Source organism: Sarcophilus harrisii, chromosome 5, assembly GCF_902635505.1.
Source record: "Sarcophilus harrisii chromosome 5, mSarHar1.11, whole genome shotgun sequence".
In the NCBI taxonomy this organism is placed as follows: Eukaryota; Metazoa; Chordata; class Mammalia; order Dasyuromorphia; family Dasyuridae; genus Sarcophilus; species Sarcophilus harrisii.
The window spans coordinates 25,408,151-25,434,825 of record NC_045430.1 but is presented as its reverse complement, the minus strand read 5'-3'; the positions used below and the strand labels follow the sequence as shown (position 1 = coordinate 25,434,825).

Sequence of the window (26,675 nt, the reverse complement as noted above, 5' to 3'; positions counted from 1 at the left end):
ACCCAAAGTGGTAGGTGATAAGATTACGAAGACAGAGCTTTTTCTGTTCTCAAAGCTCTGTTCTCAAAGATCTTAAATTTGACTTCAATAATTATTTAAGAGATAACCAAAATGGAGGGCAAATGTTCTCTGTCTTTAAAAAAGCCAAACAGTAACCACAGAAAAAGCTGGTGCAGATATTTTGAAGGATGTAGAGCTCCTATCAGCTTCCTCTCTTCCAGGGCCACCCCAATCTTCTTGGACTGTATCTTCATTACATACTATGGCCACAAAAATCCAACTGCTTATGGCTAAGACTTTGGTAATGGGGCTCTCCCAATTTAGTCTTGACCTATCCTAAGATAGCAATGTTTGCCACATGGTGGGGCTGTCCAGCCTAAGAATAAGAATAAGCTCTGAAAGGCAACAAGTGCATCCTCCAATTGTTCTCAATTTCCTCCTTTTGTGTCCATTAAAAGTGAAATAATTAAAGATACTAGGGAGTTTTTTCCCTAAACTTATAGAAATAATGTTTTTACTTAATCAAAGACTTAAAAGTCTACTGCTTGTCAATTAACCATTTTGCTTTTTATATTAGTCCCACAAAGGCAATAATCCATTAACTGAATAGCATACCTGGGTAGACTCCGAAGCCATGCTCTTCCTCTGTTCTGTTGATTTCTCTATAGCTTCACTAAGGGACTTTGCATACTGCACCATTGCCTTCAACTGGGAATCCGTTAAAACCCATAACAAGTCATCCAATATTAGCACCAACTTTGTTGCTATGACATTGCAGTCCTTTAACTGTTGAACAAAATCAATTTATGGAAACAAATCTTGATGTAAATATTTTTGGTTTGAATTTGAAATTTTTTAATGGCATTCGATGTAGAGGTTTTCTCCATAAAAAAAAACTAAAGCCTATTTCCTCTGACACTTTAGGTACTATTTTTCTAGAATAAAAATTGAAAAGAGGAAGAAAATTCCAGCTTTTAATATAGTTCTCAAAAATAATGCATTAAACAATTTCGTATTCCGATTGAATAAATGTTAATGTGTGGTTCGGCCCTTTTAATTGTATCCAATTCTTTGAGACCCCATTTGGGGTTTTCTTGGCAAAAGCCAAGAAGGAGTTTGCCATTTCTTTCTCCTGCTCATTTTACTGATGAAGAAACTGAGGCAGGCAGGGTTAAGTGACTTATCCAGGAGTCACACAGCTAGTAAATGTCTGAAGCCAGATTTGAACTCAGGTCCTCCCGACTCCAGGCCCAGCATTCTCTCCACTGACGTCAGTGTACTATGAACAATATGGTTATATTATTGACAGCATCTTATCTAGATACAGTAGAATACATCAAAGATTCAAAATTTCCTGGATTTTAGTACTTCCTCCAGCTACACAGAGGGTAAGTGTGCTATGTTCTGCAGACAATTTTCATTAACTCCCATGCCTGGAAAAAAATAAATAAATAATGATCCTGTGACTAAAACTGAACTGATAATAGATATGAAATCCGTGACTGGACCTATTTTCAAAGTACTGCCAATATGATCAGAACAGTTAGTGTTCATATTTTGTTAAAAACTTAAAAATCCACAGACATTTCCATGCAATGATAAACCAGAACAAAAATCTATTAGGGGATAGATTATGCTCTATTAATATAATTCTGCTGCCCCTTGCAATATGAAAACCATTAGCAGAATTCAATTTGAACTTTGAGAGTGGAAAACTATATACAAAAGCTCCTGGCAAAAATGGTTGCACTGAACATATAGAGTGCAGTTTTGATTTTATTGATAAATTAAATGAGAACCATACCAACATATCTTCTCCAACAAGTCATTTTCTAAATCATAATGGGCCATAAACCTGACATTTCTCAAAGCAGGATCCTTCCTATAAAATCAGCTGCTTTCCCAATGTCCTCCAATTTTAGTAATATTTGCTGAAATCTGGTAGAAATATAGACCCTACTGCAAAACTGAATGAACACATTTTTCCATCAAACTAGTTTAAATGTTTGTATTGTGATGTGACAGTGCTCCACCAGATCATTAGAGTGCCTTTCTTCTAACTCTGGATACCAGGATTTATTTCTACAACCCAATATTCAACTCAAATGGCTTATTTTTAACCTTACTACTACTACAGTAATTAACAATGAGAGAAGAGAATTTAAAAATAAAACAGTTATAACCTTGCAGACTTACTCTTCTTTTGAGTGTGACTCTAATTTTTGATTGGTTAGTTATTAGTCGAACTGGAGCGCTCATGATTTCAAGATGAGAACTTTGGATAGCATCTGCTTCTATTCGGATCATCTGCCAATTAATTTCTTTAAATGTCAAAATCTAAAAAAATACATATACAGTCTTTAACTGTAGAAATGGAATACAGAATACATTATTAAAAGTTGAAAAAAGAAATTTATATGTAATAACATGCAGAAAAAATTTAATTCCTATTATTATTAGAAATAAAGGTTTCTCATTTTATTGTGCAATTTTTTATTAACCTTTTTATTAATTATAAGAATTTGTTTTTCTTATAAATTTAGTTAAAATTACTTCATAATCACATAACTTGGGGGAGCACTTTAAATTTTAAGTAAACCAATTCACTTGTAGGAAGTAGGTATAAACTGCAATCAATCGTGATAATCAATATAAATTTAACCAACATATTCAGTTTCTCAATTTTTCACATTAAAGAGAAGAAAAAAAGAGGGCCAATAATCTTTAACATTAAAAGAACAATTGCAATGAAAGCATTTAATGTACAATTACCATTAAGAAATTACAAGTGTAATGGAAACATATGCAACCTAAAAATGAAAGATCAGCAAAGGAAATGGCACGTCAATGTGTCAGAAGCACAGGGAGATGTGCTTTCCTGTTACTCACTTGTGGCTAAAAAGGTCCATTTAAAGAAAAATATTGGTTTTACCTCTCCACGCTGCACATCTTGAATACGAGTGCATCTTAGGTCTCCGTGCTGCCAGTTTGTATTTACACTATAGATTCTTAGCTGGGAAAGCTCAAATGAAGCATTGAAAGCTTTTGCACCAATTCGGATGATAATCGAATTTACAGAAACCGTAATCCCTTCTACTACTTTTTCTGCAAAACCATATTCACTGAAAAAAATAAAAGGTAAATCTCTTAAAGCTAAAGAATGGGTTTGTTAAAAGGAAAAAAGTCACCTTTTAATACCTTTACCTCGTACATGAATAAAAGATCTGATATTGATTTAAAAATTTGAAATTGTACATTATCATTTAAAAACATTAATTTCAATATGTCTTTGGATGAAATAAAATATACATCATTTCAATTAAGCTATAAGAGATGTTATTAACTGCATGACAATTATTTGAAAATGAATGGTGATAAATAGAAATGGTTGCTAAATGGAATGTGGGATTAACTATATATAGGGAATGTGAACAATCCTGAAAAGGACCTAACTGCCTTTCATTGTCTTTATTATGATATTATTAATAAAATCAAACATTTGCTCTTAAGCAAGATTTTTAGACCATTAGCCTCTTTATAAAACATGCTACAAACAGATATAAAGCTTTAGCAGCAGTGCTTCTTAATGTTGCAAAAAGTTTGCTAAATCTCATCATATGATGAGGTCCTCAATGGTATTTTGAGCAGAGAAACTAAAGAATTGATCCCTGAGGCAAGCAGGGAAAAAGCATTGATAGAAATCAGTTTAGCTCTATGGCTCCAACCTGGGGAAGTTGTCCAATCTGAAATCCAAGTTATGTCAAGCCCCTGAATCCCATCCTTTGTAGAAGTCTCCTACAATCTCACCTTGCCATGCCCTGTCAGGAATCCCAATCATGTCCCTGAAGTTAAAATTTCCCCTATAAAATCTATTTATGGGTCATCTATCTCATGGGTGCTGCCTTCCTTTGAATCAGTCCGCCACAGTACTCTACTTCATGGTGTCTATCCATTTCCCCTTCCCCTATGCCATGTGGTATCTCCCCTAACTCCACTCTGCTTCCCAACCCCATTTCTCCTCCTTTCAGCTAACTCTTTTAGGGGTGCTCCCTTTCTACTGGGTAATTGTAAGTTCCACTGAGGAACTTGTCTTTCATATGCTATCCCACTGTATTTCATGTTTACCATTCCTGGTGGTCTATTATATCCCTTCATTTTGTCTGTAACCTATTCCTCCAAATAAATCTACTTTTTGCCAAACAGAAAGGCCATTGTGAATTCTTCACATGCCCAAACCCCAACTTTTAGTGCCTGCCATCATCTGTCTACACAACCCACATCATGTTGGCCCTCAAACCATATCATTTGGTACCAAAGCCCACATTACAAACCACATCAGAGCCACTTGCCATTTTCAAAGACGATAAAGCTATATCAAGTCAACTCCTGGTTCCTCCCAAGCTGATAAACTTTATTATCCTGTGGGCCATATATGCTTAGCACCCTGGCCAGGGGATGGAAAGGCAACTAAAATCCACCAATCAACTCAGATAATTCTAGGGGTCAGTGACTCAACAGGAAAATGTTTAAAGGGAAATTTGGCAGAAATCTTATCTTGAAATGAGGATTGCAGATGACAGAGTTTCAATGTGTTAACAATACTGTACTCCACACAGTAATAATGAAGAGCTGGCTACATCTAACAATGCACATCATGGAAATCGGCATCTCCATTCGCCTAATAACTGACCTCTGTCCTGAAGCAGTTGCAATAGGTGATGGGCCATTGGGGAGCCTGGGTTCTTCACATGTGCTCATTTCCATTATTACTTTATCCAGGGACTAAGGAAAAAGACACCAAACAAATAAAAATTATCAATACCCAGTTCCTACTGCAATATCAGTATTATTATTGTTATTATTAAGATTTTACTTTATGCATATTCATCTTTTGGGAGAACCATAGTTTAGAAAGAGGACTCATCCCTAAAGAATATTCTAGTAAAGGGTTTTAACACAAATAAAGTTCAGTAGATACAAAATATTACAAGAAAAGTACACAAGATATAAAAACAAAAGGTTCTAGGAGCCTCTAAAATGAGCAAAAGAGATAAGGTCATAATCAAATTTGGAAATACATTCAGAAAATGTTTAAAGCAGATTTACTCTTTTGTTGCCCCAGGTTACAAGTAAAGATTAAATGAGAGAAAACAATTTGAAAGGGGCCCCCAGAAAAATCCTACTCAGGTTACATCTAGGCCAAAAAGCTGTTGTACAGAGCTAATATTTCCTACTTAAAAAATCTGGGAAGAAGACTAGGATGGGGGAGAGCAGAGCTGAGATTATAACTGTCTCTGAAAAATGAATGGCTCTCCTGTACTTTCTGCTTGGCCCTGGGGAGAATAACTGAGAATAATGGATGGTATTTACAAAAAGACAAATTTACAGGAAATAAAGAAAAACTTCCCAACAATTAAAGACATAGAAAAGAAGCAGAGACTGCTTCAGAACCAAGGTTAAACACTTCTTAGAGATGCTTTACCTGGAATTCTTCAGATTGAACGGAATCAAGACTTCTTACTCTGGGTACCATGTACTTGTTTTATTAACTATTCTGCTATTTATATTTCCATAGAATTGTTTTTTCTTGAAAGTCTATATGTTTTAGCTTTTGCATGTAAAAACTGAATTTGAGAAGGGATCCTGAGGATTTAATGTCTACCAATGGTATCTAGGACATAAAAAAGCTTAACAACCTGTAGCCCTTTCTAAGCTTATGATTCTAGGATTTCAACTCATTTTAAAATGCATGAGACATCTACTACATGTAAGGTATTTTGCTAAGTGCTAGGGACATGAAGAAAAATGGCAGAGATGCAGGGTCTCAAATAGTTTACATTCTACTGGGTAGAAGGGTAGGGAAAAGAAGTATTTATAAAGCACCCAATGCGTGCCAGGCACTGTGCTAAGTGCTTTACATCGAATCCTTATAACAACCCTACATAGATGGTGCTCTTATTATCCCCACTTTACAGTTAAATAAATCAAGGCAGAAATAATTTAAGCGACTTGTCCAAGCTCTGAGATAGTAAGCATCTAGGATGAAATTTGAATTCAGGTCTGCCTGACTCTAGTTCCAGTACTCTATCCATTGTGCCACCCAACTGGAAATAACACATAATTTGAGGAGAGAGAGATGAAGAGAGACAGACACAAAGACATGGAGAGAGAGAGAGAGAGAGAGACAGAGAGACAGAGAGACAGAGAGACACAGACACAGACACAGACAGGAAAGGAGACAGAGTCAGAAATGGGGGATGGGGAGAAAGACAGACACAGAAACAGAAACAGACAGACAGATAAAAAGACAGAGAGACATACAGACAGAGAGAAAGGGGAAGTATGAGGAGGGTTTCACAGAAGAGATATCCTTGTCTGAGATCTTAAGATAAGAACTCTGAGGCAGAAGTAAAGAGGAAATCTACTGTGGACATGAGAGAAATAGTTTGTGCAAGTGCCCTGAACTAGGAGAAGAAATGTTGAGTTTAGGAAACAACAAGGAATCCAGTTTGACTAGTCTGGACTTTATTCCCATAAAAGGGAATAACATGAAACATGGCTGGAAAGTTAGGACTGAGATCGATTGTCAAGGAACTGTAAATGGCTGAGGGACCTAAGTCCAGGCTACAAAGGGGGACAGGAGGAAGGCACTGAGATCTTGGTCAAAGCTAGCTACTCCTCTATAATCCTCAAATCTTCTGCAACATGGTCTGATAAATCCAGAGTAGATATCTAAATGGAAAAAACTTCATCAACAACTTTTATTTACAGCCTACTATATTCCAAGCACTGTGTTTGATGCTGGGAAAACATAAAGAAATGAAACAATGACTACTTAAAAAGAACTTAAAACACTGCAATGGAGGAGACAATAAGACTATATAAATATATATATATATATATATATATATATATGGCACAAATATCAAGGAAATAAACACAAAAATATACAAAGTAGTTAAATCTAAGTTAGTTGGGGAGGAAGAGTGATCTAGAACAGCTTCCAGCAGAAGGTGGCACTCATGCTGTTAGGCATAAGGAGGGGATGCATTCCAAGCATGAGGGGTGGCCAGTATAAAGGTATATGGCAAAGGGAAATGAGGAAGCCAGTAATTGTAGAGTATGAGAGGGAAAGTAATGTCCTAAGGGTTTGGAAAGATCAGTTGGGGGCAAGTTGTATGGAGTTTTCAAAGCTAAATAGTCACTGGAATTGATTGGTTTGGAGAGTTCAAATAACCAGACATGTATTTTTTAAAAATCAGCCCCAGCAGGCAGAATGGATTATGTGGCAAGAGACCTAGGGCAGGGGGACAATAAGGAAGCTATTCGAACAATCTCTGCGAAAGATGATGAGGGTCTCATCTAAAGGGGTGGGAGAGGGCAAGAGCCAGATGTGAGAAATTCTGTGAAGGTAAAAGTGTCAACTTAACAAGTGACTGACTACATATGTGGAATGAGGGAAAGTGAGTTGTGAGAAATGACCCCTCAATATGAAAATCAATAAAATATACCACCTGTATACTCTTTAAGATAATAAACAAAAGTCTTTCTTTCAGGGAAATGCTCCATCCTGAGCAAGTGTTTTTCAGCTTTATGTCACCACAGTAAAAAATAAATGTTAGAAATTCTATCATTTAGTTCATCATTTAATTTAATATGTAGTAAATGACTCTGCAAAAAATCACTGTGGCAAGCCCTGAGGATATACAGCTAGATTCAACAGAGACTCTGCTCCTTGCTTACATTCAAGGTGAGAGAGATGACCACAGACACAGATAACCAAGAGTAGAAAAAATAAAATCTGTGCAAAGGAGTGGGCAAGGCAATGTGCTGCATATGAGAAATCAGAAAAGGAAGAAATCAAGTTTACCTGTGAGAGAAGAGAAGAACAGGAAAGGCTTCTAGGAGGAAATGGCACCAACTGATTTAGGCCTGGAAAGGAGGGAGGGATTTCAACAGAAGGAGACGAACACTATTCTAGCTGACAAGGGCAGGAAGAGAATAGATAAGAGAATACAATTCCACATTTCAAGTTAAGTGAAATGGATTGCTTTGAGACAAGATTAGAAAAGTGGTGTGAAAAATTGGAACAAGAGGTTTGGCAATTGTCAATGCTGTAAAGTTACCCATGTATATATCCTGTAAATAAAAGGCTATTAAATAAAAAAATTTAAAAAAAAAAAAAGAAAGAAAAGTGGTGTGGATCCATATTGTGGAGGCCTTGAATGCCAGGATCAGGAATTTCATGTTTTATTCAGCAGACAAAAGTCACTTTTTAAAATTTTTTAATAAAGTACTGGTACCGAGATGTATTTTAATTAGGAAGATTACTGGAACAACAATATGAAGAGTAGATTAAAGAAGGGATAGACTAGAACACTTTGGAAACCAGTGAAAGGGTCTTAACTAATTGAAATAGCCTTAACTAGGATAGTCAGAGTGAATATTATACCTTTGAACATAGTACTAAAAATAAAGTATGGGTTAAGAACAGATCAAGGAAAGAAGCTCAGGACCAGACAGTAAGATTTAAATATTTTATTATTATTTTAATTTAATTATTAATTAAATAATTAAAGCAGGGGCTATTTTTATTTTTATTATTTATTTTAAGCATCCTTTTTTAATTTTAATTTTGAGTTCCAAATTCCAAAGACCCTCCTTCCAAATCCCCCTCACTCACTGAGAAGGCTGGCAAACAAGGTATCAATTATACACACGAAATCAGACAAAACATTTTCATATTAGCCATCTCAAAAAAAAAAAAAAAAGTAAGAAAAAATAAAGTGAAAAAATATACTCAATTTGCAATCAGGATTAATCGATTCTATCTCTGGAGATAGATAACAATTTTTCATCATGAATCCTTTGGAATTTCTTAGATCACTGTCATTATAATCAAAATAGCTAAGTATTTTGCAGTTGATCATCATATAATATTCTTGTGTACAATGTTGTCCTAGTTGTGTTCACTTTATGCTGCTGAATCAGTTCATGTTACTCTTCCCAGATTTTTCCAAAACCATCCTCCTTATCATTTCTTATCGCACATTATTATTCCATCACAATCATATACAACTTGTTCAGTCATTCTCCAGTTGACGGGCATCCCCTCAATTTCCAATTCTTTACTACCACAAAAAGAGCTGTTATAAATATTCTTGTTCAAAAAGGTCCTTTTCTTCTGTATCCTTTTAGGATACAGATCTAATAGTGACATTGCTGAATCAAAGGATATGGAATTTCATAGCCTTATGGAAGTAGTTCCAAATTGCTCTCCAGGATGGCTGGACTACTTCACAAGTATACCAACAATGCATTATTAGTGTGCCCACTTTTCCACATCCCCTCCCGCATGTGTCACTTTTTTTTTTCTTTCAAGATAGCCAACCTGACAAAGTTTTAATTTGCATTTTTCTAATCAATAGTGATGTAAAGAATTTTTCTTTCATATGGCTATAGATAGCTTTGACTTCTTTTTCTGAAAACTGCCCACTCATACCCTTTGAGCATTTAGGCTCTTATTTTTATGAATTTGATTCAGTTCCCTATATATTTGAGAAATGAGACCATTATCAGAAAAATCTGCTATAAAAAATTTCCCCCAATTTCCTGCTTTCTTTCCAATCTTAGCAGATTTAAATAATGTTAGGAAAGATTAGAAGCTGGAATTCTAGAGATGAAAGGAACTTCAAAAAGAGTCTTGTACAATTCCCTCATTTTACAGATGAAGAAATTAAGTTCAATAAAAGAACTTTCTTATGTTTACCCAGTTGGCTTATAGTAGAATTGGGAAAAGATTTTTCCTACTTATTTAATTTACATTTCTATAGTGCTTTAGAGTTCATAAAGTACTTGACATAATCATTCTCATTTGATCTTCCAAACAACCCTGTGAGGGAAGCAGAAAAACAGATGATAAAATGAAGGACCAGTGGTTAAGTGATTTTACCATAGTCACAAAACTGACCTGGAGACAAGGCTTTGTTTATTGTTGTTAATTTGAAATAGCAGCCTCATCTGAATGTACTATCTAAATTTACTTCTATAAATTTTCATTTCTGAGATGCCTGCAAAACTCACCAAGCATATTGGGTGTGTTTTCAATTTCGTCCAAGGAATCTGAAAAAGAAAAAAGTATTTAACACTTCAAAGTGAATCCTTAAAATTTTTAAGAATAATACCACATTAAGGTAAATGCATTTTTACACTTTCATACTTGCAGGAAAAATATATCAATTTTTTTTCTTAATCTTAGAGAGTAAAATAATAAAATTAAAGAATTAGTTAATCTTTCAACATTAAAGATATTTTAAATTTGTGTAGAGAAAATAATATTGCCAATTTGGAGATCACTATGCTGAAATAGTCTTTATAAAGACAATCAGAGTGAATAAGCAAATAATAAGTGAATTTTTGGTCTTCTATCACTAAAACTCATCTCTGATTTACAGTACAAATTAGGATCACACAGTTTACCTGGCTGGCCTCATCTCTAAATCCAGACTTTGGAAATAAAACCAAACATGATTACTGAATATATATGTAAAAAGTGTTGTCGTTCGTTTTCGAAGATGACCAAAATGACATCACTATATTAGAGTTGAGTTACAGTGTGTCTGACTGTGGCTGATCAAAGGTGACTCCTCTACTAAAACAAGAGCTAGAAGAAATGGAAAAACTTTACATAGAAAACTCCTAATTTTTCAAGGAAAGTATGAAAAGTTTCTTTTTAAATTTTTTTATTTCAAAATTCAGAATTTCATCTCAGGAGTTTAGAAAGCCAATATTTTGACTCACTAGACTGCATCTAAATTTTGTCTTTTTGGTTAGAGATAGCAGTAAGCAAAACACATGATTTTTCTGCTTTCTCCCTTCATCTTAACAGGAAGAATCAAAGATTCCCCAATTGGTTACCAATAGTTCTCTAAATAAGAAAGATCGAAAGAGCAAAAACAAATGAGCTAAAAAAAGAAAAAAAGAACAAACTATTTTAAAAATTCAGTACGTGACATAGTATTGGAGGGAGAGAAATCTACAAAACAAAAATAAACAGTGAAAATTCTATGTATTCACAGAACAAAGCTAAAAAGCATCTTTAGAAACCATTTAGCTCTATCTCTTCACTATAGAAAGTCAGCGAAGTGACTTGTTGAAGTTCATTCACAAAAGGCCTCTCTTCCAATGGCTCTGTGGAACACAGAGGCAACCATGAGCTATGGAAACTCAAACTTTGGGAAGCATTATCAAAACTAGAACAGCTCACAAGAGGCCAGGCCACAAACTGCGTTTCTACTGTTCTTGTTGAACCTATGTAAGTCAGAGAGGTTTTCACCAGAGCAAGGGCCACGAGATAAGGATTTTTTTTTTAAGGCAGCAACACACACAAAAATCTAAGGTATGAAGAAGTTGTGATGTGGAACTATGAAAAGCAAATGACCAAAAGGATGTCCCCACAGGCCTTTTATGCACTGAAGAAATTTCAATTTCCACATATTTATATGAAAAAGCCCTTCTCATTAAAATTTTGAAAATGACATTTTTTTAAACATTAAATACTTATCTACAGGACAAACTGAATACTAATTTTGACCACATATTTAGTTTAATATATGTTTTCTGATACAATAATGAGACACACTAATTTTAAATAGACATTCAGATAATTGTTTTCCAATTACCTTCCAAATAAAAAATATTTTTTCTTACAAGAAAATTAAATTAGAAGGCTATTTTAAGGATAGGAAAAATGAGAGGGAGAAAAACTCCTAACCACCACAAGAAAATGCTCACCCTAATGGATGCTTTATTACAAAAGACTTTGTTAATGGCAAGCCAGGTCGGCAGATCCAACATATTTTGAAGAACTTCTTCATCCAACTCTAAATTTGTCAGCTGACCTTCTCCCTTTAGAGTACTGAGGTTTATCTTATCAGGAGACAAATTTTTTGTAAACCTGAAAAAGAACAGGCATGGATCAACTTATAGTTCAATATCAAGCAGCTGCATGTGAAAATGGGCTCAGACAATCACACTTTCATTGTTTGGTATTTCTCAGTGAGGTTGGGGTAGGAGTACAGAGAGGGAGTTTGAAGGGAAAGAAAATCAATAACTATTAATTGAAAAAAATATATATATATATGTATATATATTATTCTTCATTTGAGACTGGGTCTCTTCCTTTTGCCCAGGCTTAAAAGCCACTAAGAGATCCCACCAGTGATAAGAACTTTCCATCTATGTTATGGTGTACTATGTCCCTCCTCAGACAGCCTGGGTACACTCTGCTCAGAAAGGCTTACCATGCTGGTGATAGAATGAGTACAGTAATAGTCTTTTCTCCCCAAAAGTACTTCTCATTCACATCACTCAAAAACTTATTAACCTGATCCAACTTATATTATATATTTTCCCTTTTAGATCACGTTTCTAGCTTTTCCTGACGTGATCTGCTCTATTTAGAATCGCATTTCCTTTTTGCCAATCAGATTAAATCTGAGTGCTCCTAGAGTTAAATCTTCTGTGCCCCATTTTCACCCTTTATCTTTACGACTCCCCATTCATTAGACATCAGATATCCACTTCTTCCATTTAGACACAGCTTAGGCTCGTCTCTTCCAGGAGGTTTTATCCTTGAGTTAACAAAGAAGACAATGTATGTTTGCCTACATGAAGAACATGATTGTTTATCTAAGAACAGCAAGCTTCTGTTCCTTGAATGATTTGGGAATGGAGAGTTCTCTTAATTGTGTAAATGTTTAAAGTTAGATTCCTCTATATGTAATGCATGAATCATGAGCTACAAAAAATTATAATATAAAAGAATAAAATCAACACCAATACAAAACCAAATTACACACAGTATTTCTTTGATCATTTAGAGAGCATCTGCCTATTTTGCAGGACCTCAGAGTTATACTGAAACCTCAATTACCATGATAACATAATATAGATGGAAAAAGATTAAATTGAATCTGTACAGACTAAGAGCACTCTTTGAAAGTAACTTTTAAAAATAAAATAAACACCCTGTTCCTTTATCATAAAAGTACAATGCAGAATATGCAAAAAAAATCATAATTAGATAATATACAAGCTATCCTCAAAACTCTTACTGCAATTTTACCTTTTAAAATGTTTATATATTCAATTTTTAAGCTGCCAAAGGTTAAAATTGTACAGAGACTTCTAGTACTCTCTCTATTAATAATCTACATTACGATTATGTTAGACTATAAGCATCATGAGGCCTAAGCATAGTTTTTCAGCTCTCTCTTCCCAACACCAAGTAGCCAGGTAATTTTGGATTCTGTGGACACAATAATAAATAATGACTTATATGTAATGATTTGAATCCACTAATAAAATTTAGCCTGGACTAATCTTTGCTTTGGAAATATGAATACACATGATTTTAAATTTATTTTTCCTTTTTAGCAAGGATAAGGTCTGGGGAAAAAAATGGCAAATGCTAATAACCAAACTCACTTTTTTCCCTAGACATTTTGGGACAATTTTAATTTCAATACTCTATTCCAACCCAATAAATATTTATAGGAACCTGTCACATGCAAAGCACTGTATTAGGTTAGAAAGAAAAAGTAAAATGAAAATTTGTCCTCGTTCTCAGGGAACTTATATAACAACTATAAAACTGATTCTTGGGAGGGGAGGAGAGAGGAGAGGATACAACATGTGAATATAAAAGTATTAGTACAAAATTTTTTAAAGAAAGAAGATAGGTAGTACCTAGGATAATCAGGAAGAGCTTTTGATAGGAAGTAGCATATGGGTTTGAGCTTTGAAAAAAGTGAGGGAACGGAAGAGGCTTAGGTGATGACAAAGAATTGGGGGAAGAGAGGTTTCACTTGTATAAAAGAAATGGAATCTCAATTTGAGGGGAAAACAAGCAGACTTATTTAGTAGAAATGTACTGTGTGCAAGGAGGAATAATATGAAATATGCCTTAAAAGAATGACAGACTAAAACCAGCTTGTAAAAAGTATCAAATGTCCCACTGAGGTAATTTATGCTAAAGGTAAAGACACTGAAGTTCTTAAAATGGTCAGATAACATAGTCAGAATTGTACTCTAGGATAATTTTAGCAGCCAGGTGGTAAAATGAAAAATGATGAGACAAGCCCAATTAGAAGACTAACTACTGCAATAGTCTAGACAAGAGATAATCAAGATCTGATCTAGAATAATGGCCTTGTGAGTGGAAAGAATGAAACAGATTCAAAAGATATAAAATGAAGGCAGAATTTTGAAGTCTTGCCAAGAGATCTGACATGTGGATAGAAAAGGAAAGAGTCAAGAATGACACTCAAAAATCAAAAAGATTGTGGCATTCTTATTAAAAACATGGAAATAAAGGGCACAAGAATTAAGGTTTTGGACATGTTGAGTTTGAACTGCTTATGGAACATCCTATAATCAGCTAGTGAAGACACTTAGAACCCAGATTACTAGGAAATACACAGATCCAAAAGCAATCCACAATAGACACACTAACTAAACTTATAAGAGATAATGAGATCATTAAAAGAAGGTATAGGAAGAAAATGAGAAAGGGCACAGGACAGAGCTTTGCTGGACACCTACAGTTAGAAGGCTGGTCATTATGAAGACCAAACAAAGGTAACTGTGAAGTGGGGAAACAGTAGAACAAGGACAAAACAATGTCATGGAAACCAAGAGAGTAATCAGGAAGAAAAGACTCAACAGAGTCAAAAACTAGGGAGAAAAAAAAAAGATATAAAAGAAGATAGCTAATAGTGTCAAATTCCACAGAGGGTCAAGAGGGATGAGGATTATAAAAGTATTTTTAATATTGTGTATAACCTTAGAATAAGAGGAATCCATTGAGGGGTAAAGGCAGAAAACAGACTGGAAGGGGTTGGGGAATGAATGGGAAGAGAGTATGTGGAGGCAAGAAGAGCAAATGACTTCCTCTATGAGTCTAGCTATGAAAAAGAGGAAATATAGGGCAACATTTTGAGGAAATAGCTGGATTTTATTTAAGACTGAAGACGCCTAAGCATTTTTGTAAGCAGCTTTGAAACAAACAGCATATAAGGAAAAATTCAAGATAAAGAAGTGAGAATATTTCCAGAGGAGCTTCCAGAGGAGATTGATGGGAATAGAATCAATCACACAAGTAGATGGACAGGCCTTGTTTTGGAGACTGAATGTGAGGGAGAAAATAATGCAGTATTTTTCTGGATCTAGGAAAGAAAAGGGAAGGAAGAACTTGCAAGAGGAGGGCATCTATGTTTTTAGTCTTTATTTCAGGGCTCAATAAGCATAAACAGAAGGAGAAACTGAATATAAATCTGAAATATCATTTATTTTCACCTCTGAATCTTTACTGTAACCCACAATTTCAACTAGAAGACCATAAAAATAAAAACTTTAAAAGTTTATCCATCTGGGCCTTATAAATGGAAAAGTTGGAGGTGGAATCTGATCAATTTTTTTTTTAATTGTTGTTCCTCTTTATGAAATACTCTATAAAATAGATAGTGATAACTTTCATAATCACTCCACTTAGAAAACTGCCTCCACAACTTACACGAACTGATGCTGAGTGAAATGAGCAGGACCAGGAGATCATTATATACTTCAACAACAATATTATATGATGACCAGTTCTGATGGACCTGGCCATCCTCAGCAACGAGATCAACCAAATCATTTCCAATGGAGCAGTAATGAACTGAACCAGCTACGCCCAGAGAAAGAACTCTGGGAGATGACTAAAAACCATTACATTGAATTCCCAATCCCTATATTTATGCCCACCTGCATTTTTGATTTCCTTCACAAGCTAATTGTACAATATTTCAAAGTCTGATTCTTTTTGTACAGCAAAATAACATTTTGGTCATGTATACTTATTGTGTATCTAATTTATATTTTAATGTATTTAACATCTACTAGTCATCCTGCCATCTAGGGGAGGGGGTGGGGGTGGGGGGTAAGAGGTGAAAAACTGGAACAAGAGGTTTAGCAATTGTTAATGCTGTAAAGTTACCCATGTATATAACCTGTAAATAAAAGGCTATTAAATAAAAAAAAAAAAGAAAAGAAAAAAAAAAAGAAAACTGCCTCCACATATAAAGTATCAAGTCCCTATATCATCAATTGTTTACTCTCTTATTATTAAGACTAGTACATGAACTATATAAATATATTTTATGCATATTCATGTTGTTTGTACAAATAATGATCTTTCCTTTATGGTCTTCCTGAAAGAACATGTTCATAGTACGCATTTATCTCAGACAGGTTTGAAAGAACACAAGTATTATCAACTAAATTTAGGTAAAATAAACATCATTAAATAAGCCCTGGCCTGCTGCTGCAGGCTACGTGGTCTTAGTTTCTACTTGAAGAAACCAGATTAACAAGAGTCATTAACTAAACATTATCATATATGGGACTTGATCCCAAGAAAGACAAGGAATTCTCAGGGAGAGAATTAACTGATTTTGGCCAGTGCAGAGACTGGATTATGTTCCAAAAGATAAATCTGAAAACTAGGTCCTTTGTTTGAGGAAAAAAAAAAAATGAATTCTATGTAAAAACCAGATGGGATATACTAGAAGCTAAATGCAGATTAAAAGGGAAAGCAAATTTATGAAAAGTTATAGCATTCAGTTACATTCATGAATACCTAAGCATAGACCTCAAACCTGCAAAAAACAAACAACAAAAACACAGCTTTGGAATACACCAAAAGGATTAAGTTAAATACTCAAGGAACTTAGAAAGTATTTACAAAATGTACATGCCATTGATACAAATACTGTGCACCAAATTGCAAGACTGCATCAAATATACTTTATAATCATTCAATGAAACAAATAATCTGTTGTGTATCTCTGCTGTTTCTTGTTTAAATATGATTTAATTGGGCTTGCCCTCAAAGAGCTTAAGTCTAATATATTTTAAAAATTAAACAATAATGAGAAATAAATAACAAGACAAAACTAGGAGATGTCCTAAGTCAAAAACGTTATACTGAATCAGGACTTGATTTCATTCCTTTCCAAATGAAATTTTTAAAGTGCATCAGTATTTATTTTATTGTCTTTGAGTGACTCAAAAATTAACTCAAGTTCTATTTGTATTGGCACAAACTATTCAATTTAATGCCATGGTTTTTTGGATGGATTTAGAGCTATTTCGGAATAAATAGTAAAGCATGCTATTTATTTGAATCTGACAGTGCTGGATAAAACACACAGGATCACAATGTTTTCATATTATAAATATGAAATATTAGGTGCTATTCTAAATTTGAATTTTCAACAATGGGCCAATTCCAATAGACTTGTGATGAAGAGAGCCATCTGCATCCAGAGAGACTGAATGAGGGACTGAATATGGATTACAACATAGTATTTTCACTTTTTTTGTTGTTTTTAGCATAGTTTTTGTTTTCTTTCTCATTTTTTCCCTTTTTGATCTTATTTTTCTTGTGCAGCATGATACTTATGGAAATATGTATAGAAGAATTACACATGTTTATTAATATATATTGGATTACTTGCCATCTAGGGGAGGGGAGTGGGGGAAAAGAGAGAGAAAAATTTGGAACACAAGGTTTTGCTAGGTGAGTGCTGAACACTATTTTTGCATATATTTTGAAAATTAAAAAGCTATTAATTTACAAATATTTTGAAGAACCAATCTAGGGACCAACTGTTACAAGGAATGAGGCACCTCAAGATTAATAGCCTTCTAATAAAACCCCAAAACAAAAGGAAAGCTGCCCTGTAAGGACAGCTCGTGGGTTCTTCTTGGAGATGTGAAAAAAAATAGAGAAAGAGGGAGAGCACTTATACGCAACAAGAAACACTATTTTATGGATATCTAGTCATCTCATTGTATAGTACTTATCATAACCATCAATAAAAAGACCACCATGAAGATAATTACAACAGAGGAGAAGTCCCAAAAATTCTATAAACTTTTTTCTTTTGAATTCATTTATTTATTTAATATTTTTCCCCCGTTAAAATTCAAAATAATTTTTTTATATTTTTTTTAAGATTTTTGAGTTCTAGGCTCTCTCCCTTATCACTACCCATAATTAAGAAAGCACATGTGAAGTTAATGCAAAACATTTCCAAAAAGTCAAGTTGTGAAAGAAAATATTTACCATAATGAAAATAAAAACCCGAGAGAGAGAGAGAGAGAGAGAGAGAGAGAGAGAGAAAGAGAGAGAATCATCAGTCTGTATTCAGACACAATCAGTTCCTTCTCTGAGAATGGATAAGAATTTCATCATAAGTCCTTCAGAGTAATCATGAATGATTATAGTACTGAGAACTGCAAAGTCAATTACTGCTGGTCATCCCAACATTTCCATTATTTTGGATTTTTATTTTGTTCATGGAGTACTTTCCAGGTGTTTTGTTTTGTTTTTCCTGAGAGTTTGTTATAAACACATACCACAGTTTGTTGAACTATTTCCCAATTGATGGACATCCCCTCAATTTCCAAATTTTTTTTGTTCTGAGAAGAGAGCTGCTATGAATATTTTTTGTACATACAGGACATTTTTCCTTTTTTTGTCTTGTTCTCGTCCCCCCAGTTTCTTTTGGTATTCATGCTTAGTTAGGTCAAAGGATATGTGTGAATTTACAAACCTTTGGGCACAGATCATATCTTTTGATCATTTATCAACTGAGGCATGGCTCTTTATAAATATGACTCAGTTCCCTCTGTTTGAGAAATGATGCCTAATCAGAGAAACTTGCTTCGAAAAAAAAATTTTATACTTACTATTGCTAATTGTGTTTCCCCTCATTTATTCTCTTTCCATTCACTCTGTTCCTCCTAATAAGTGTTTTGCTACTAACCACTCCTTCCCCTATTATGCCCTCTCTTTTATCATCCTCCCCACCTTTCCCATATCTCACTCCCCTCCTAGTTTCCTGCAGAATAGAATAGATTTCTATACTCCTATTGAGTATATATGTTATTTCCTTTTTGTGCCAATTCTGATGAGAGTAGGGTTCACTTACTCTCTCTTTCCCCAAACTCCACTGTAAAAGCTTTTTCTTGCCTCTTTGTTTTATGGCAGATAATTTGTACTATTCTGTTTCTCCCTTTCCCTTTCTCCCAGTACATTCCTCTCTCATTCCTTAATTTGATCATTTTTTTTAAAAAAGATATTATCCCTTCATATTCAATTCATACCCATGCCCTCTGTCTATATATACTCCTGTCATAATGAGAACTTCCTCCCATACAGGAACGTGAACAGATAAGCCTTATTAAGTCCTTTATGATAGCATTTTCCTGATAATTTCCTTATTCTTCTCTAGAGTCCTGTATTTGAAAATCAAATTTTCCATTCTGATCTTTTCATCACAAATGTTTGAAAATCCTTGTTTCATTGAATGATCTCCTATCTCTGGGACTATCTCATTTAACTTCCTCATTTTATAGATGAGGAAACTGAAATCCAAAGAGAGAAGAACATCACCTTTCCCTCAGAAAGATTATACTCAGTTTTGGTGAGTATTCTTGGTTGTAGTCATAGCTCCTCTCCAGGATATTATATCGCATGCTCTCTGGTCCTTTAATGTAGAAGGTGCTAAATCTTGTGTTACCCTGACTGTGGTTCCACTATACTTGAATTGTTTCTTTTTGGATGCTTGCAGTATTTTCTCCTTGGCCTGGGAGTTTCAGAATTTGGCTATAATATTCCTGGGAGTTTTCATCTCGAGATCTCTTTCAGGAGGTGATTGGTGGATTTTTTCAATTTCTATCTTACCCTCTGGTTCTAGAATATCAGGACAGTTTTCCTTGATCATTTCTTGAAAGATGATGTCCAGGCTCTTTTTTTTTTTTTATCATGACTTTCACGTAGACCAATAATTTTTAAATTATCTCTCCTGGATCTATTTCCATGTCAGTTATTTTTCCAATGAGATATTTCATATTTTTCCTAATTTTTCTTTTTTTTATTTGTTTTACTGTATCTTGATTTCTCATAAAGTCATTAGCTTCCTTTTGCTCAATTTTATTTTTTTAACGAATTATTTTCCTCAGTGAGCTTTTGTGCCTCCTTTCCCAATTGCCCAATTTTGTTTTTTATTTATTTTTTATTTTATTTTTTATTTTTTTATTAAATAACTTTTTATTGACAGAACCTATGCCAGGGTAATTTTTTACAACATTATCCCCTGCACTCACTTCTGTTCCGATTTTTCCCCTCCCTCCCTCCGCCCTCTCCCCAAAGATGGCAAGCAATCCTATACATGTTAATTAAATTACAGTAGATCTTGGATACAATATATGTGTGCAGAACCGAACAGTTTTCTTGTTGCTCAGGGAGAATTGGATTTAGAAGGTATAAATAACCTGGGAAGAAGAACAAAAATGCAAGCAGTTTACATTCATTTCCTAGTGTTCTTTCTTTGGGTGTAGCTGCTTCTGTCCATCCTTGATCAATTGAAACTAAGTTATATCTTGTCTTTGTTGAAGAAATCCACTTCCATCAGAATACATCCTCATACAGTATCACTGTTGAGGTATATAATGATTTCCTGGTTCTGCTCATTTCGCTCAGCATCAGTTCATGTAAGTCTCGCCAATCCTCTCTGTATTCATCCTGCTGGTCATTTCTTACAGAACAATAATATTCCATAACATTCATATACCACAATTTACTCAACCATTCTCCATCAATTTTGTTTTTTAAAATTGCTTTTTAAAGAACAAAATTCTATAAACTTGAAAAAAAATATTCAGTGACTTTGATACAAAGTCTAGGAGAGGACTGCAAAAAAATTTTTTTTTAAGAAAATATGCTTTGCAGTAATGAACTGAACTAGCTATACCCAGAAAAAGAACTCTGGGAGATGACTAAAAACCATTACATTGAATTCCCAATCCCTATATTTATGCACACCTGCATTTTTGATTTCCTTCACAAGCTAATTGTACAATAATTCAGAGTCTGATTCTTTTTGTACAGCAAAATAATGTTTTGGTTATTTATACTTATTGTGTATCTAAGTTATATTTTAATATATTTAACATCTACTGGTCATCCTGCCATTTAGGGGAGGGGGTGGGGGGGGGGTAAGAGGTGAAAAATTGGAACAAGAGGTTTGGCAATTGTTAATGCTGTAAAGTTACCCATGTATATATCCTGTAAATAAAAGGCTATTAAATAAAAAAAAAAAAAAAAAAAAAAATCATTAAAAAAAAAAAAAAGAAAATATGCTTTGGCCATTATTCAATTGATAAGTGTTCAAAGGGTATGAGCAGACAATTTTCTGATGAAGAAATTGAAGCTATGTCATATAAAAAGCTGCTCCAAATTACTATTGATAAGAGAAATACAAATTAAGACAACTCTGAGATACCAAAAAAAATTTTTAAGAAAATATGCTTTGGCCATTATTCAATTGATAAATGTTCAAAGGGTATGAGCAGACAATTTTCTGATGAAGAAATTGAAGCTATGTCATATAAAAAGCTGCTCCAAATCACTATTGATAAGAGAAATACAAATTAAGACAACTCTGAGATACCACTACACACCTGTCAGATTGGTTGAGATGACAAATGTTGGAGAGGATGTGGAAAAACTGGGAAACTGGTACATTGCTGGTGGAACTGTGAAGGGTTCCAACCATTCTAGAGAACAATTTGGAACTATGCTCTAAAATTTATCAAATTGTGCATACCCTTTGATTTAGCAGTGTTTCTACTGGGCTTATATCCCAAAGAGATCTTAAAAGAGGAAAAGGGCTCCACATGTGCAAAAATGTTTGTGGCAGCCATTTTTTGTAGTGGCAAGAAACTGGAAACTTAATGAATGTCCATCAATTGGAGAATGGCTGAATAAATTATGGTATATAAATGTTATGGATATTATTATTCTGTAAGAAACAACCAACAGGATGATTTCAGAGAAGGCTGGAGAGACATGAACTGATGCTAGTGAAATAAGCCGAACCAGGAGATCATTATACATGGCAACAACATATCTGATGATATCATCAGAGAGGACTGTTGGAACTGAGGGAGAGAGAAGTATGTTGGGGAAAGATGGGAGAAGGTTCCCCATAGAAGGCAGCACCTGGGCTGAGTCTTCAAAGGCACCAGTAATTCCAAGAGAAGGTAATAAATGAGAGAAAGTATTCATGGAATGTAAAACAGAGAACAGCAAAATTTAGCTAATGTGAAGAATTTTATGGATAAGAAGGTAGCATATTATGAGCAATTATCACCCTATAAAACAATAAAAAATATTAAAGGAAAAAATTGATTTGTAAAAAACATAGCAAGAATCTCAAATAAACCATAAGCATTTAAGACAGTTTCTGGAAAAACAACAAATGAAAAAAAATAGAAAAAAATCTTTTAAAATTTTTATAGCAAGAACTTTTCTCTATCAACAGCGGCTGAGCTATGTGCTACATGATGACCTTGAGAAATCAGTAGAGAAGACAAAGATGGGGAAAGTACTGAACTAGACCAAGCTCAGGAAACTGGTCATCTAAGATAGGGCCAGGGATAGAGCAGGCATAATTTCAAGGGAGATGAAAAATCAATTCTCAATATACAAGACAGAGAAAAGGATATCATGTGCTTAGGTAAATAATCATTTATCTATGACAAAAAAAAAAAAGAAAAATGAAAATATCAATAATTACTTGATCCATATGCCTACTTTCCTATCCATAATCTTAATTTGAATGAACTACTAAGAGCATTCTTGAGAAAAATATGAACAAGGAACAGGCAGACTTGATATTCTACAAATGCTATCTTCATAATCACACAATTCACTAAAAAGTGCTGAGTACTTAAGGTTTTTTTTAAATTATTATTATAAAAATAATTTGATTTTGTAGAAAAATACTGCCCTGAAAGTTCTTCTAGGAAGTTATCTCTATGCATATTTCAAATTTTGTAAATTTGGTTTTTTCCCTCTACTGCCTCTTATCTATGGTAAGGGAATGACATTGTTGATAATCTTCTACTATCTTCCTCCATAAAATTCCTTTAGAAATGTAACAAAGATAAATTCAAATATTTCTACCAAGAAAGACTTGTAAAAGGCCAGGCCCAAAATCAAAAGAAGAATAAAGTAGATTGCTTTAAGGAAACTGAGGAAATGCCTTTAATGGCCCTAAGGCAAAGGATAGTTTGTCAAATAGTCTTCCCCATACTTGATGGCTATGTCATGGAACACCAGAGTTTCCAAAGCATTGAAGAAATAGATCACCCAAAAGGCTGTGAAGAGAGACATAGTAAGAATGAAAAGCTTGCAATGTCTACAGAGGAAAAGTAGTTTAGAGAACAACACTAGAGAGTTACATGAATGAAATAGGTGGATCACTTTAAGAATTGAGAGCAAGGGGTAACTGATGGACAGCGCAGAGCCTGCATGCTCTAATGGGGCCCACAAGATACAACTACAAGAAGATCCAGGACAAAATAAGGAAGGAAATTAATTCCTCACCATGGATAGGTGTCACACAGCATGAAGAGGTATGGATAGGAAGAAATATATAACTTGGAACAAGAGATTACAGGCTCCTCCAAGTTAAAAAGTAACTAAAGCATATATTTGTGAAATAGTACAACATAAAAAGCAAGGACCAAAGATCATGGAAAACACTGTCACAATGAAATCTTTTAGGGTGGGAAAAGGATGACGGCCAGCCCCCGTCCCCCAATAAAGCTAACTTTCTTCAAGGATGCTTTAAATTTTACTTAGAGAATTATATAGGAAAAAGAACACTAGATGTGTAGTCAAAAGAAACAGAATGAAACTGTAACTTTGCTATTAACTCAGGAAACTTAATTTTTTAAAGCCAGGGCCTATCGTTTCAGTAGTAAAATACTACCTACCCCACTTTTAAAATTGGAAGAATATGGGAACCAAAGATATAATTACTTTCAACTCATATTAGTTCATCATGAGCTGAAAGAATAAAGAAATATAATCTATATTGGTTTTTTGGTGCTGGTAGTTAGGTACCTATCAGTCGTGTCCAACTCTTTGTGACCCCTTTTGGGGTTTTCTTAACAAAGACACTGGAGTGGTTTGTCATTTCCTTCTCAGCTTATTTTACAAATGAGGAAACTGAAACAAATGTTAAGTGATTTGCCCAGGATCACATAGCTGGTAAGTCCAAATTTTAATTCAGGTCTTCCTGAATCTAGGCCCACTATTCTGTCCTGAGAGACTTCATTGCCCCACATAGATTAAACCAATAAAAAAAAAAAAAATAGACCTACTGGCCTCAGACCACAGACTAAATAATTTTATACAAAGAAATCCCTCATTAGGGTTTGAGTTTCTGTACTGGCCAATATCTATCAGTAATAAAGATGTTAAGATGCGATGCCTTTGTGACGAGTGATAGTAAGTAACATTGATCATCCTTGATCATCCTTGGCCAAGGCTGAAGAGACCTTGTTGACTATAAGAATGCCCTTATCTGGAAGCATTCAGTCATCTCAGTCATGTCTAACCCATCATACCCTCATTTGGGATTTTCTTGGAAAAAGATGCTCAAATCATTTACTATTTAATTCTCAAATGGATCCATTTTGACAGACAGTCAAAATTTAAGTGACTTGCCTGGGATCACAGAGCTGCAAAATGTCTGAGGCTGAATTTGAACTCAGGTCTTCCTGACTCCAGGCTCTATCTACTAAGCCACCAGCTGCCCCTCATTTTAGAGTTGAGAAGACTCAAGCACAGAAAAGGAAGATGAGGTCACAAAAGAAGTATGAAACCCAGTCAAAACTCAAACCAGTTAAAGAACCATGCCTGTAGAACCTGAGAGAAGGGAGTATCTGAGACACACGACAGTTTCTTCTAGTGCATGAAGAGTAGTCATATGGAGGAGGGATTAGACATGTTCTGTTTATCCCCAAAGGGTAGCATCAGGAGCCTTTGGGAGAAAAGATGCAAAAAGGACAACTGACACCTGAATCAAAATTCTTCACAATCAGAGCAGCCCTAAAGTAGAAGAGGCTTCCTTGAAAGATGGGAACTTTTCCTGTCGGAGATCTTTGTGTGCTAAAGTGGGGATTCTCCACGGGCATGAGATATAGAAGGTGGTTCCTGATGCTCCTTTCAGATCTCAGACTGTTATCCTGTGACCCCAGCTCCCGGACTCCAAATCCAAGACTCTTTCCCCACCACCATTCATGCTCAATGTGAAGCAGATACATACATATACACACTCTCCTCCCCCCCCCCCCCTCTCTCTCTCTCTCTCTCTCTCTCTCTCTCTCTCTCTCTCTCTCTCTCTTAATGAAGTGAACCCTAATCTGTTGCTTAGTTTCTGCATATGTTATAGTGAAAAACATTGGGCTGGGAGTCAGATGACCTCAGCTCTAATACTAATTATCTGGATGACTTTGGGGAAGCCAGAGATCCTCCCCAGATTTAATTCTCTGTATTTATAAAAATACTTATGTTCTTCCCAGTTCTAAAGTTCATCTCTATTTTATAGATAACATAGATAATACTACAAAAGTAAACATGAAGGAGTGAGGGGCAAGAGAACCCAATGTATTTAATGTGGGGATAGGCTCTAGAGAGTGAATGTCTTTTATTGAATAATCTAAACAAAGCCAAAGGAGAATTACCTTGCAGTGACCAGTTAAAGTTAGAACACTTCTGAGAACTAAGAGGCCAGGGTCAATCCCAAGTAAACATAGGGAGTCCCATCTCAAACCATATGACCTACCCTTAGAGCTGAGTAAATATAAATTCCAGGAGGACAAAGACTGGCTTACTGGGTTTAGTAAATCCCTAATGCCTGGCACACAATAAGCACTGAGTAAATGCTTGCAGACCACTTGAGACCACCTGAGACCACTGAAATGCACCTGGCCTCCTGTGGGCTACCCATAGTAATAGTTGTGACAAGGACTATAAATTAAGAGTCCTCATCTCTGTTCAATTTAATAAACCCTTGCTACACACTTATTAAGTACACAGCACCAGGACAGAGTCAGAATCTTCCTTATACACTTAGGTTATCAAAGTCCACATCCCCAAGGTCACAGGAAAATCAATATATATTCCAGTCTAGAAAAATAGGCTTTGTACCTTAGTCACTCAAGCCAAGCTATATAACATAGACTAGGATCATCACTGAAATGACTGCCCTTAAGTTTCAGCTTTTCCTTAACAACCAGGCCCATTTAGTTCTTATGTATCTTGAAAGAATATAGACTCATAGAATATAGAAATATAGTTTTCTATAAGAGTCATTTCAGTCACTTTCAAGTAGTTGTGGTTTGCATTGAGCACACGAGTATTAAAGTCCTAAGACTTTGGTGATGCACGAAAGAATGAAACAAAGTTTTGAAGATATCAAGGGATCCTCTGCATTTTACAAATGAAGGTTGACTAGGAAGCCTTCACCTAACCACTCTGGCAATCCGTAGTGATTATACCTTCATAGACTTAAAAGCTCCCTTGATGTAGTGCTAATCCTTACTAGCAAACAGCAGGTCAGGGTGTCACTTTTACAAAGCCAGGAAGAGCTGGTCAAACCTTTAAAAGACCAGCAAAAGGTTTCTTTTTTTAAGAAAACCCCTAAAAGTATTCCAACCATGAACACTGGGATCCTGGGATCCTGAGTCTCCATATTTAAGGTAAATGAATG

General features: G+C 34.9%; 1 protein-coding gene across 3 annotated transcripts in view; it reads right to left on the bottom strand.

Moving 5' to 3' along the window:
- Positions 1–26,675, bottom strand: part of UHRF1BP1L (UHRF1 binding protein 1 like) — a 77,514-nt gene that overhangs the window by 32,374 nt on the left and 18,465 nt on the right. For all 3 annotated transcript variants that reach the window (XM_031938875.1, XM_031938877.1, XM_031938876.1), the window contains 6 exons: positions 11,794–11,956; positions 10,084–10,122; positions 4,691–4,782; positions 2,933–3,122; positions 2,197–2,337; positions 616–786 (listed from right to left, as the gene is read on the bottom strand). In XM_031938875.1, the coding sequence (XP_031794735.1) occupies positions 616–786; positions 2,197–2,337; positions 2,933–3,122; positions 4,691–4,782; positions 10,084–10,122; positions 11,794–11,956 (796 nt within the window). The remainder of the gene's footprint in view (positions 1–615; positions 787–2,196; positions 2,338–2,932; positions 3,123–4,690; positions 4,783–10,083; positions 10,123–11,793; positions 11,957–26,675) is intronic.